Consider the following 13,380-nt stretch of genomic DNA (forward strand, 5'->3'; position numbering starts at 1 on the left):
CTTGATAACAAGATACAGGTCGTATCAGACGCAGAGCTCGGAGACCTCGTGAGACCTGTACGCAGGAGTCGTATCATTGATATCTCAGACTCTCCGTTCGTACCAGCTACAGAGTTGCGTTCCAAACTTCAAACTCTTCTCATGGCAGGAGAGTTAGATAGTGGCCTCCCCATCTTACGCCACGATGTCTTGTCTGGCCTGATCCCAGCCCCGGACCTCGAATATGCGCTGGACAATCTCGAGGACGAAGAAAACACGTTATGTCTGATGACGCTAGATACGATGTCGGTTGTGTCCGACAGTGATGATGAAGAGCTCATTCGAGTGGACTTTAACCGCTATATTGATCCGGTATGTGGATAGGAATCTCCATATCTCCTCACAAGCTGACGCGTGTATAGGCCCCTATGTCTCTTGATATCCATTCACCTCTAGACCTTGTTTACCAGTGTTTCGCTAAGCTAGGACTACGATACCTGTGCGTCCTTCAAAACGGGCAGTACGCAGGTCTGGTCCATAAGAAGGCTTTCGTGAAGTTCATGAAGGAGAATGAGTGATTCTCTTTACGCATATCGACCCGCTTCCTGTAAATGAGAATACCGCCGTATACATATTGTCAATGACTTCCAAACATTGTTCGGCGTTATGTTTCGGTAACTGCACGCATTCCTGGTCGCCTGTAGCATCTTTTCTTATTTCGCATATATTTTCGGCTTGAGCATTACGCACATACTGATCTGACTATAAACTGTATTCTTCTTAGCACTGTTTTTACTACCAAGTGTATATCAGCGGAGGTTGCCTATATGTTTTATTGTGCTCAGCGGGGTTCAAGACTTCTTTTTATTAACATGTCTTCATTAGCAAGCGCCTCTTTGACTGCAGATGCCTATCACTGAACTTCAAACGGGGCAGACGCGCCGTAAATAGATTATCATTGCACAAAGCGATCGAATGCTATCGTTATTTACAAGAGAAAGAGAGGCTAAACCATGCACAGTGCCCGCAACTTCAATAGATCCGTTCATATCCCACCATCTGAATTCGAACCTCGCCTTCATCTTTCCATTCCCCCGAGACAGGCTCACCCACCCACTCGGTCACTTCCTCCGCACTCACCTTCTTCCACCCCTTCTCCATGAGCAGCTCCTCATCAACCGGAAAGAACGTATCACACTCAAACTGTGCTTTCTCCCCATCCACCCCCTTCTTCTCAACATTCGTCATGACAATCCTAACTGGTCGATCACCTCCCAACCTCAAAGCCGCCGCATAAATCTCCGCACCCCCAATCACAAAGACATTCCCCAAACCCCCCTTAAACTTCTCCTCCACGTCCTCAAGCGCCCCTCCAACCCAGAGCTGACAATCGCATCCGTAACCGGCCCCTCCTCCTTATTCTCGCCAGCAGAAGTAGCCGCAGTAGCAGCGGCGGCGGCGGCCATCTTCGCCCTCTTCCCTTCCAACTCCTCCGAGACGCGTTTACTCACACCCGCCACATCCCGCGTGACAACAACATTAATCCGCTTCCCCAGCGGCCGCAAACTCTTAGGCACGGAATCGTAGGTCTTTCGACCCATGATCATGGCATTTGTTGTCCCTGGGCGCGGGGGCCGAGATGTCACGCGCGCGAAGAAGCTCATATCAGCTTTTATGCGCGGCCAGGGAAGTGTTCCATTCAGCCCGATTCCGAGGAGGGTTTTTTCGCGCGTAGGAATCGGTGTCGTCGCGACTATTAGGGTGAGGGGGTTTGTTGGTGGCATTTTTGGTTGGCTTGGTGGGGGTGGTGAGGGGTTGGTAGCTTCTTTTTTTTTTTTCTTTCTGCAAGGGTGGTGTTGATTGGGAGGTTGGACTTTTTTTTTAGGGGAGGTACTGAGAAGGTTTTGTTGCTGTAGTATTATGTCGTTATGTTTAGAGGTAGGTCATAGAGTCAGTCGTTGTTCAGATGTATAAGTTGGAGCTGAGTTGGTGCACGCTTGCCTTATCGGGACATTTTTGGGTGGAGTCAGGTACCGCGACATTGACCGCCTGCTGCTGTTGGAGGTGTAGGTCTGTGTTGGAAGGCGGTCTTGAATGGGTTGGTTTCGGTCCCCGACCGGGGACAGAGGGCTTTTTGGTGGGATTTGAGATAATAATATCTCCATTTGACTAGCCTAGTTCGGTCTAAAAATGAGCTGAGATAATGATTATATAGTAAGCTGGTTACTGGAGTTTTTTGTATGAAAATAATCGGTTAGAATGGCGTAGGAACCTTGCAGACCTAGCATCCCTGAAGATACACTATCTAGTGGTGCAACTGATGGTGTGTGGTCAATTTATTCTGCCAGACAATGAAATAAATGTTCACTATCTTATCGCTCCACTATCAATCGATACAAACTACATTATTTCTCGCGGACTGTTTTTCACTATCAATCGGTACTCTTGAATAAGGGTATGTAAATTGACTGTTAGAGACTTGCCTACTCTTACCACTACGTTAGTTTGTGAAATTTGAATGTGGTTGATGTACTCATGTTTTATAATGGAACGCTTACTTGTATACTTTTACAGTAGCCTGTGGAAATATATTTTACACATGGCCAGAGATTCCAATCACTAATTGAAGAGATGCTGAAATTAGGGAGTTCCAATGATCTCTAATGGATGAAAGATGCAAATTGGTAAGGTCTATGCAACCTATGGCAAGAATGAACGCAGAACTTGGGAAGGAATATATCTAAAGTACATTGCACCCTCCATACATCCCCATATATGGAAGGATGGAGGAAGAGAAGAAGAATCGAAGCAACAATCCCTCTAATAACCCCTAAAGCAACACCCCCAACTAAAGATCCTTCTTACCCCCCGAGATACATTTATCTCCCTTGGCAAACTTTTCATCCCAAGTCGCAGGCCCGCAGTAGTACTCATCATCCCAGGTGGCCTTGCGCCCGATAAGGAGCGATCCACGCCAGGTACCACCGTGAGACAGCCGGAAGCACTCCTGCTCACAGATCCAATACGCCCTGTCCCTCATGGTCTTTCTGATGGCGCCTTGAATGGTCTCGAGCGAGGCATCGGTATCGCACAAATAGCCCTCGGTATGGGACGTGAAACACCACTTGAAGTCCTCAGTCTCGCCGCATTCTTTCGTGCATACGTTGCCGTCCGACAGTTCCTTGATCTTGGCTGCCATTGGGTGGAGCCATGCGTCTATGGCTGCCTCGCCGTTGCTGTAAGTGCAGTATGGATATTCGCCGATCCACCGGATAGGGCACATTTTGATGGGGTACTCCCGCCGTTTCTCGAGGTCTCGTGTTGCGAGACTGCTCTCGGTTATGTTGAGATCGGTCTTATACTCGAGTCCCTGCTGTGGTGAGAGCAGAGATGCGGCAAGGGCCGGAGCTGCTTGCCAGAAGGCGAGCGTGAAGAGGATACTTTGAGTGAATAACATGGTTAAAGAGGTGGTTGTTGATGATGACGGGAAGAAGAAACAAATTCTCTGAGCTGGCTGAGTAGACTTAGATATCCCCTAAGATAATGATTCCAGTAGGAACGACAGGTAATCACCCCCTTATCATACTGTAGACCGTGCCTAACTTTATAATACTGCCTCCTTTGTTCTTGCGATAGGGCTTAGGGTAGCAATACCAAGAATATTGTTTCTTGGGAGACGGATAGACCTGAGTTAAAAAGGTCTTTTGCTTTGGCCCCGTTGCCCGACGCCCCGTACTAGTATGGCCATATATTACACTGGACTAATGTGCTCTGTTATAATTACGAAAGTATGAGTGGCACCGTGCCTTGTCAAGAGCCCTAGACCCTGAAATATCAGTTTCCCAACGAGACGAGAGATTTCGTGATGTAATACCTTAGTAGCTTGCCGGTGAATTGACAGCCCTGGCGGAGTGAACACGAGGAAGATATGACTCTTGTGCCAAAATGAAAGAAAGAAAATAAAAAAAGGAAAGAGATAAAGAACTAGTATGAAGTCGAAATTGTAGTGATGGGTATCTACAATACAAACAATAATGTACAAGAGAAATAGTAAGCCCCTCCCAGACGCCAATAGTGCAATATCTATGAAATCATGCGGGAACCAAAGCACAGAATAACACCAGAACTCACATGTCATCAAAAGATCATTTAGCCGGCTTCAGCAAGCCACCTTCCTCGATGGCCTTCTGGATAGCATCTGCATCCCTCTCTAGCTCCTCTCGGCGCTTCACATCCGATTCGTCTTCGCCAAGAGTGTTGAGCTTTCCAAAGAGCCAGGTTTCTTTCATCGTACGGGTTAAAGAGAGAATATCTTCCGCGGCGCGGACCTGGGGTTGATCGAGTTAGTGACAGAAACTAGCGTCGCCAAAGTCTGCACAAGGTGAGTGTATGGATGTACGTATGCATACCAAAGCAGTCGATTCAACGTCAAGTTGGTATGTTTCCACTGCTGTTGAAGTATGGCTAGTACTCTCGACCTGTGTGTTATTGGCGTCAGTTCAGATGATAATTATACTGCAAAAAGGATACAGACAGTTGCTGTGGCCATTATATTCTCGAATCTTTGAAGTAATTGGGAGATATTGGTGTTGATGCGATCTGCGGAGTATGTTGATTAGAAATGCGGATGGTGAATGAACAACGATGGTTCATATATGTGAAGTTGGTGTTATGGGTTGCGCACAATGCAATGCCTTGGACGTTGGTTGAGAGTCCATTTTTACTCTCTTAGGGCAAGCTATTCAGTGATGATGTTTTTGTTAGTAGATAGATGTTGGAGTGATAACTGATAGAGATAATTGTTATCTGCCATGAAGGCGGCTTGGCTGGCGGTAGAGATTATTGCCGACATTATTGTATCCGTCGATCATTACTTGATTAAGAAGTACTACACGTAGATCATGCTTGGCTTGGCTATAGCGCTTCGAATATGAGCTGAGGATTCAGTGATACTGACCCATAATTACATTTCCATTCGACATGAATGTGTAGTAGTGCTTGAAGTTTCCATGTGTATTAGCTGTAAAGGGAGTCTGGCTCTGAACTATGGCCGGTAGTTGAGCAGGGAAAAGACATCTGGTAAACCATGAAAATGCAAACTATGAATAATCCCAGTGACGTTGATAGTGCCATACAATGATTCTCATGGAATTGGCTCCAGTAATAGAGCACTTGAATCATTGCACTCCAGTCTCAGTGCAACAACCTTGCTCACTGCATCCCACTTGTTCCAGATAAGCCTCAAACGCAGATAGATTAGCAGAGCTCTGCCTGATATACGAGCTGGCATGTGAGAGCAGCATGGCATAAATATCGACTCGGCGCCAGGACATTGTATCATGCCAGCTCACCAAGCCATTGAAATGTCGTTGAGCCATTTTTGTATTTATATCAATGACATCATATTGCGATGGTGTATCCAATATTTAGTTTGGATGGACCGCAGTAGGCTTTGCGTGCCAATAGCCACTTATCTGACGTACTTGCCCTACACGGATGTGTTAGTAGAAACATCAAAGTTTTATGACTAGGCGTAACCAACCATAAACCTCTTGTGGAAGTCCGACCGCAACAGATCCTGCATGTAATTAGCGACAAATAAACACAACCACACTGGACGAGCTTACGTTGACAAACTCTTTTCCTCTCTTATCTTCGGTTCCCCTGCTTGGTTCTTGAAAACTACGTCGTCATCCCAGCGCCGTTTCAAGTTAAAGTCCTGAGCGTTAAGCAGCGGGTTTCCTTTAGCAATATCATATTCCCGTTTCTCTTCCTCTTCAGCAGCACGTTCGCGCTCTTCTTTCTCCTTCTGTTCTTGTCTCTCCTTCTTGATCTTTTCCAGTTCTCGCATCAACTCGGCGGCCTCATCTTCTTCATCATCACTAAAGATCTATCAGTATAGTTGACTTGCTAGCGTATTGGAGTGACAAACCTTTCTTCTTCACTGCTGTCATCCTCTGACCCATCCGAATCCGCATCTATGTCCCGCGTCTCCTCTAGTATTCGCCGCCGTTTGGCTTCCGGATCTTCGTCCTCCGTTCCAACTGGATCGCCGCCAGATGGACCATCTTCTATTTGGCGTTTGGGTGCTGTGTTATCGACAGTTGGTTCATCTACGGGGATGCCCCTTTTCTTCGCAAAATGAGCGGCTTCGGCTTGGAGCAATTCGGCGCGCAAATCGCGTTGTTGAGCTTCGCCTTCACCACCCTGACCGAGTTGACTTGAACGTATTAGAGGTGATCACACCCACAGTACAGAACCGACTCACCGAGTCTTCAAGTGCGTATGTGCTGGGAGCAGTCGCTGGTGATATGCAGGGCCACGCAATGCCTCTTTCCCTTGTGCCTGTTCTCCGTGAGTCTATGGATATGTATTACCAGATAGAAGTAGACGCGTACCGGATCGAATGTGGGCCTGTGTGCTATATGTGCATTAGCGCAATGCCTTCGCGATATTATTTTCTTAAGGTTTCTCACCTGTAGTCATGGTGGGCTACAGAATCTGCGTTTTGGAAATTTCCGATGGTTGTTCAAGGTTGAAATGACCGCCGAAGCACCGCTCCGCGGACTGCCTCAGGTTGGAAGCTGAATCAGCAAGTGCACACCGCTTTGGGAGTACGCTACATATGATTGGGTTACGATGATCGACATCCTGAGGAACAACTTTGGCCCGCTCATCAATGACGCTGTGGAGTGTAGGAAATTTTATAGAAAGTCCGTCTTGCTGACCCCGCTGGGGCCGAGTCCGCCTCCGCAACCATGAACAAAGAAGCACCGCTCTCAATTGCCGAGCGCGACTTCATCCTCAATGCTCTGCGTGAGGATGTAAGACTCGATGGCCGTCAGGCGGATCAATTTCGTCCCTTGAATGTGTCGTTCGGCGAAGAGTACGGGCATGTGAAGGTCCAACTTGGCAAGACCAGGTGAGTTAGTGTTGCTCGAGGTCGATTATTTGAGATAGACGTTAATCCCAACTTACAGCCTCATTGTCCGCATCTCGTCTGAAGTTACGAAACCCCATGATGACCGTCCCTTCGATGGTATCTTTACCATTGCCTTGGAGCTGACCGCTATGGGCTCTCCCGCTTGGGAGAATGGCCGGTACGTTTATCTCCAACTCACAATGTCGGAAGTGATGTAGCTAATACAGCCTGGGACAATAGACAGGGCGACCTTGAGACATATGTGTCCAACGTCTTAGACAGGGTAATTCGTCATTCGAACGCCCTAGATACTGAATCGCTTTGCGTTTTGAAGGGTGTCAGCTGCTGGAATGTTCGGGCAGACGTGCACATCACAGACTACGATGGCAACCTGATTGATGCAGCCTGTATTGGAGTTATGGCGGGTCTTCAGCATTTCCGTCGGCCAGATGCCGTCGTTAAGGACGGTCAAGTGATCGTCTACGGAGTCGACGAGCGCGTCCCAGTCGCATTGAATATCACACACAAACCATTATCGATCACATTCCATACTTATGATGAAGGAAAGCGGGTCATTGTGGATGCCACTCGGAAAGAGGAGCAGGCCTCTGAGGCGGACGTGGTCATGGGCCTGAATAATGCAGGCGATGTATGCTACCTCTCAAAGTTCTCTGGTTCCCCAGTCAGTGCCATGGTGTTTGTGAACAAGTCATCCGTTGCACTTGAGAAGGTGAAGGAGATCAACGGCATCATTGACAAGGCGCTACAAGCTGACCTCTCCAAACGGGCTAAGGGTGGCTTGATGGAGGAGTCTAGAGCGGCGAACGATAGGTAAACATGTGCCATAACATTCGTCTAATTTTTTTTCTCCCCGAATTGGAGTCAAAGTGCTCAATACGCTTAAGATTAGTTGTATCATAGATATCAATAACGGAGTCTATTTTGTGTGTTCTCGGCATTTGTCCTCTCAAATAATGAACAAAGACCGTACTACATAGACAGTAACCTGCCTTTTGGGGCTTCTTTCTTTTTCTTCCCTCTTTGCCTCCCTGAATACATGCGTTTGACGCCGTAGATAGGGTGCTTGGAGTTGTGGCCAGGCAGCAATCACTAGTGGGACTGTATTTCCCATCTGGTTTCAAGTGAAATTGGACCCACGGCGGAGAGAAATATGTCAGATTTAATTTAAATATGCAAACACAACACTCGGCATTCTCGGACGTTCTAGAGCTGGTTCGGCGTTACAGTTCCAGGCACCTCTCAGTTCACCGGGTATATTTACATCGGAGACTCTACACGAGTTAACAAGCATTCCTCAAGAGATGTCCAAACGTCATGCGTTATGGTAATTGGGACTAAACTAGCTATGTAGAGAGGGCTTAATGCTTGTTGGGGTCTATCAAGAAATTAAGGTCGGTTATATCGGTTCCAGTGTAGGAGGGCTGAGAAAGACTCAGGAGATAGCATAGAAGAATTAACAGACCTGGAAAAGGTTTGTTCGGGATACAAGTCAACTTATTTAAAGATTCTTTTAAATGATGTATAAAACATGACAAAGCGCGATGTTCGTTGTACTTGGCCAAGTTTCAAGTATTTCGGGATATAACGAAGAATCTGTCTCAAGAGGCAGATGTCAGCTTAATGAAGAATAACTAGTGGTAGCTTGGGATGGCGGAGTGGGGAGCGAGACGCGCATTGTCGAGGCGCAGGGACGCTTAACATGGATTTATTTTTAAAACCATTGGCGAGACAAGAACGAATTAATTTCCTTAATTTCTCTTACTAGTTTTTAATTACCTATTTTTAATAATCAAGCATTGAACTGACAGGAAGGAATTAATCCATACCAAGTCAAAATAACTCAGGGACTAATCTCATATTTAGGTACTAGTACTTAGTAGTAGTATTACTGACGAGGGATGATCCCCAAAAATAAAGAAAAAGGAAAAAGCCCCCAGCCACTGACGGAGATCCAAAACAACACCGCCCAAAGACTAGCGTGAAGCCGCATCCCAACGAATAATAAACCTTCTTCCAGGCAGTCGTCAGATTTCCTTCTCCATTCTGTCACCTTCGGTTTCCCGTTCGCTTCGAGTTTCATGCTTATTGCTTTTTCTCTGCCACTCCCCTTGCGCAATTCAAAACATCGTGGCCTATAGTCGTTCCATACGTGCATCGTCTCGCTCCTTTTCCTTCCCTCCTTCACTGTCGATCAATGCTCCAGGGGCATAACGTTGCTCTGACGGTGTCTACCCGCCTCGAGCATCATGGCCAGCGGTAGACCTCCCGGTCACCACCCAGCCGCTGGCCGCGATGACGACCTGCTGCAGCTGGAGGACACGACCCCTATGTATAACTCTGGACAGCGCCCGCCCGTCAACGACGACCATCTGCTGGAACAGTACAATATCGATGACTCCGATTACCCCCAGGCGCGACCTTCAATTTCCTATGACCAGTTTGTCGGCGGACAGGCGCTGCCACACTCCGGCGCCCATGCGACAGTCTCCGCGCATCCTCCGCCGCACGCCGGGGCCTACATAGGCGATCCTTACCTGGGGGCCGCCAATGTATCTCGAACCTATTCCCAAACCTCCGGCTTGGACAACTACCGGCGCTACTCCGTCGACGAATACGATGATGGGTACTACCAAGTGGATGATCATGATGATTATATGCAGTCCGAACATCGCGTACAGGAGGCGAATCAACGGAATAGCATACTGGGCTTGGGAGGCGGGCTAATGGGAAGAGCAAAGCACATGCTGGGCATGGGTCAGGAATACTCGGACATGAACCTTCCTCTCACGGAGGCCGGTGCAAGGGCGGCACGAGTTGACAGCACCGAACACGCCGAGGGCGGCATTCCCCCAAGTCAGAAAAAGTCGAGGAAGTCGGATTTCAAGTTTGGGTTCGGGCGGAAGAAGGCCGACCCTTCGACTCTTGGACCTCGCATGATCGTGCTGAATAACCCGCCGGCCAATGCGGTGCATAAGTTCGTCGACAACCACGTCTCTACAGCGAAGTATAACATCATCACCTTTATTCCGAAGTTCTTATACGAGCAGTTCTCGAAATACGCCAATCTGTTTTTCTTGTTCACCGCTGTCCTCCAGCAAATCCCAAACGTGTCGCCGACAAATCGTTACACCACAATTGGTCCCTTGTTGATTGTGTTGTTAGTCTCTGCTATCAAGGAACTTGTAGAAGACTATAAACGACGCTCGTCTGACAAGTCTCTCAATTACTCGAAGACTCAAGTTCTGAAAGGATCAGCATTCCACGAAACGAAATGGATCGACGTTGCGGTAGGAGATATCGTTCGTGTTGAGTCAGAGCAGCCCTTTCCCGCCGATTTGGTTTTGTTGGCGTCTTCTGAACCTGAGGGCTTGTGCTACATCGAAACCGCCAATTTAGATGGAGAGACCAACTTAAAGATTAAGCAGGCAATTCCGGAGACTGCACATTTGGTGAGCCCCGCTGATCTTAGCCGGCTGAGTGGCCGGGTTCGATCGGAGCAACCGAACAGCAGTCTTTACACCTATGAGGCTACCCTGACGATGCATGCGGGAGGAGGGGAAAAGGAACTCCCTCTAGCACCGGACCAGCTTCTTCTTCGAGGAGCTACCCTGCGAAACACGCCGTGGGTTCACGGTATTGTCGTCTTCACTGGCCATGAGACGAAGCTGATGCGAAATGCGACGGCGACTCCGATCAAGCGGACGGCCGTAGAGCGCATGGTCAACATTCAGATCTTGATGTTGGTCAGCATTCTAATCGCTCTTAGTGTTATCAGCTCTGTTGGCGATCTTATTATCCGACAAACCGCAGCCGACAAACTCACCTATCTTGACTATGGCAGTACGAACGCAGTAAAGCAATTCTTCCTCGATATTTTTACCTATTGGGTCCTTTATTCCAATCTTGTCCCAATCTCACTCTTTGTGACAATTGAAATCGTCAAATACGCCCAGGCGTTCCTCATCAATTCTGACCTCGATATCTATTACGAAAAAACAGACACTCCGGCAACCTGTAGAACCTCGTCCTTAGTCGAAGAACTTGGGCAGATAGAATACATCTTTTCAGATAAGACAGGAACCTTGACTTGCAACATGATGGAGTTCAAGCAGTGTACAATTGGCGGCGTCCAATACGGTGAAGACATCTCGGAAGATCGACGAGCCACTGTGGAAGACGGAGTGGAAGTCGGGGTACATGACTTCAAAACGCTCAGGGGGAACCTACAAGGAGGTCATCCGACAGCAGATGCGATTCATCACTTTCTCACACTTCTCTCTACTTGCCACACTGTTATCCCTGAAAGATCTGAAAAGGAACCTGGCAAAATCAAGTACCAGGCAGCCTCTCCTGACGAGGGCGCTCTTGTTGAAGGTGCTGCGACGTTGGGCTACCAATTCACAAATCGGAGACCTCGCTCCGTGCTCGTCACAGTCGGGGGCCATGAGTATGAATATGAGCTGCTGGCTGTCTGTGAGTTTAATTCGACGCGTAAACGAATGTCAACGATTTTCAGGTGTCCAGATGGGAAGATCCGAATCTACACCAAAGGTGCAGACACCGTCATCCTTGAGCGACTTAATTCCGACAACCCCATTGTCGAGGCGACTTTGCAGCACCTGGAAGAATATGCTTCGGAAGGTCTCCGGACTCTTTGTTTGGCGATGCGTGAAGTTTCCGAGGAAGAATTCCAACAGTGGTACCAGATATACGATAAGGCCGCAACAACTGTTGGTGGAAACCGTGCAGACGAGCTCGACAAGGCTTCGGAGCTTATCGAGAAAGACTTTTACCTCCTTGGAGCTACCGCTATTGAAGATCGACTGCAGGATGGAGTTCCCGACACTATCCATACGCTACAGACTGCAGGAATCAAGGTCTGGGTTTTGACTGGTGATCGACAGGAGACTGCTATCAATATTGGAATGTCATGCAAGCTGATATCGGAGGACATGACGCTACTGATTGTTAATGAAGAGTCTTCTCAGGCCACCCGAGAAAACCTAACCAAGAAGCTGCAGGCCGTTCAGAGCCAGAATGCTTCGGGTGAAATTGAAGCCTTGGCTTTGGTTATTGACGGACGCTCTCTGACGTTCGCGTTGGAGAAGGACATGGAAAAACTCTTCCTGGACCTTGCTATTCAGTGTAAAGCCGTAGTCTGCTGGTAAGTTGTCATAGTCTGCTTCTATTAGACGGTCTAATGCTGATGGCTCCTAGCCGTGTTTCTCCTTTACAGAAGGCGTTGGTAGTCAAACTGGTCAAGCGTCACCTCAAATCCTTACTTCTCGCTATCGGTGACGGTGCGAATGACGTGTCCATGATTCAAGCCGCACATGTTGGTGTTGGTATTAGTGGTCTTGAAGGTCTCCAAGCCGCTCGGTCTGCCGATGTGTCTATTGCCCAGTTCCGGTATCTCCGCAAACTCCTCCTTGTTCATGGGGCGTGGAGTTACCACAGAATTAGTCGTGTCATTCTGTATTCTTTCTATAAGAATATCGCCCTTTACATGACACAGTTCTGGGTAAGTGATGTCTTGACCTCTCATCCACTGGTTTCCCTGAATGCAACTGACAGAGACATAGTACTCCTTCCAAAATGCTTTCTCCGGCGAAGTTATCTACGAGTCATGGACCTTGTCCTTCTACAACGTCTTTTTCACAGTGCTCCCTCCCTTCGCGATGGGTATCTGTGATCAGTTCATCTCTGCTCGATTATTGGACCGGTATCCTCAGCTGTACCAGCTTGGACAGAAAGGGATGTTCTTCAAAAGACACAGCTTCTGGTCATGGATCTTAAATGGTTTCTACCATTCCTTGCTGCTATACCTCGTCTCGGAGTTGATTTTCCTCTGGGATCTTCCACAGGTAGACGGCAAGGTTGCTGGCCATTGGGTATGGGGATCGGCCCTGTACACGGCAGTCCTTGCCACGGTCCTTGGGAAAGCGGCACTGATCACCAACATCTGGACCAAATACACGTTCATCGCTATTCCCGGATCAATGGTTATCTGGCTAGCGTTTCTTCCAGCGTATGGTTATGCCGCACCCGCTATCGGCTTCTCCACAGAGTACTACGGCACCATTCCCCATCTCTTCAAGTCACCTATCTTCTATCTCATGGCTATCATCCTCCCCTGTGTCTGTCTTCTTCGGGACTACGCATGGAAATACGCCAAGCGAATGTATTACCCGCAACATTATCACCACGTCCAAGAGATACAGAAGTATAATGTACAAGACTACCGCCCGCGCATGGAACAGTTCCAGAAGGCAATCCGCAAAGTGCGCCAGGTTCAGCGTATGCGCAAACAGCGCGGCTATGCTTTCAGTCAGGCTGATGATGGCGCCCAAATGAGAGTCGTCAATGCTTATGATACCACGAGAGGAAGAGGGCGCTACGGTGAAATGACCAGTTCCAGAGCCTTAGTATAACGATCTGATTTTTTGTTTTTCTACCTT

The 13,380-nt window shown here is 48.1% G+C and overlaps 5 protein-coding genes across 5 annotated transcripts; 2 read left to right on the forward strand and 3 right to left on the reverse strand.

Annotated features, from left to right (window-relative positions):
* Positions 1–1,011: 1,011 nt before the first annotated feature.
* On the reverse strand, positions 1,012–1,763 carry ANOM_009552 (dihydrofolate reductase; the record flags this gene model as incomplete). Its single annotated transcript, XM_015554808.1, has 2 exons — positions 1,012–1,317; positions 1,368–1,763. The coding sequence occupies 2 exons, from the start codon at positions 1,761–1,763 to the stop codon at positions 1,012–1,014; spliced, it is 702 nt and encodes a 233-aa protein (XP_015403622.1).
* A 1,064-nt stretch (positions 1,764–2,827) lies between these two features.
* On the reverse strand, positions 2,828–3,436 carry ANOM_009553 (uncharacterized protein; the record flags this gene model as incomplete). The annotated part of the gene is made up of 1 exon (XM_015554809.1): positions 2,828–3,436. The coding sequence occupies one exon, from the start codon at positions 3,434–3,436 to the stop codon at positions 2,828–2,830; it is 609 nt and encodes a 202-aa protein (XP_015403623.1).
* Positions 3,437–4,124: 688 nt separating this feature from the next.
* Positions 4,125–6,488, reverse strand: ANOM_009554 (putative cell cycle control protein Cwf15; the record flags this gene model as incomplete). Its single annotated transcript, XM_015554810.1, has 9 exons — positions 6,456–6,488; positions 6,378–6,400; positions 6,248–6,324; positions 5,912–6,199; positions 5,607–5,861; positions 4,937–5,055; positions 4,514–4,578; positions 4,389–4,457; positions 4,125–4,307 (listed from the first exon to the last, which is right to left on the reverse strand). The coding sequence occupies exons 1-9, from the start codon at positions 6,463–6,465 to the stop codon at positions 4,125–4,127; spliced, it is 1,089 nt and encodes a 362-aa protein (XP_015403620.1). The 5' UTR covers positions 6,466–6,488.
* A 249-nt stretch (positions 6,489–6,737) lies between these two features.
* Positions 6,738–7,736, forward strand: ANOM_009555 (exosome non-catalytic core subunit RRP45; the record flags this gene model as incomplete). Its single annotated transcript, XM_015554811.1, has 3 exons — positions 6,738–6,901; positions 6,960–7,079; positions 7,142–7,736. 3 exons carry the CDS (start codon positions 6,738–6,740, stop codon positions 7,734–7,736), a joined length of 879 nt encoding a protein of 292 aa, XP_015403621.1.
* A 1,432-nt stretch (positions 7,737–9,168) lies between these two features.
* ANOM_009556 (aminophospholipid-translocating P4-type ATPase DRS2) lies at positions 9,169–13,353 on the forward strand (the record flags this gene model as incomplete). Its single annotated transcript, XM_015554812.1, has 3 exons — positions 9,169–12,086; positions 12,140–12,443; positions 12,505–13,353. 3 exons carry the CDS (start codon positions 9,169–9,171, stop codon positions 13,351–13,353), a joined length of 4,071 nt encoding a protein of 1,356 aa, XP_015403618.1.
* Between the last annotated feature and the right edge of the window lie 27 nt (positions 13,354–13,380).

Source organism: Aspergillus nomiae (assembly GCF_001204775.2).
Source record: "Aspergillus nomiae NRRL 13137 chromosome Unknown contig00323, whole genome shotgun sequence".
In the NCBI taxonomy this organism is placed as follows: Eukaryota; Fungi; Ascomycota; class Eurotiomycetes; order Eurotiales; family Aspergillaceae; genus Aspergillus; species Aspergillus nomiae.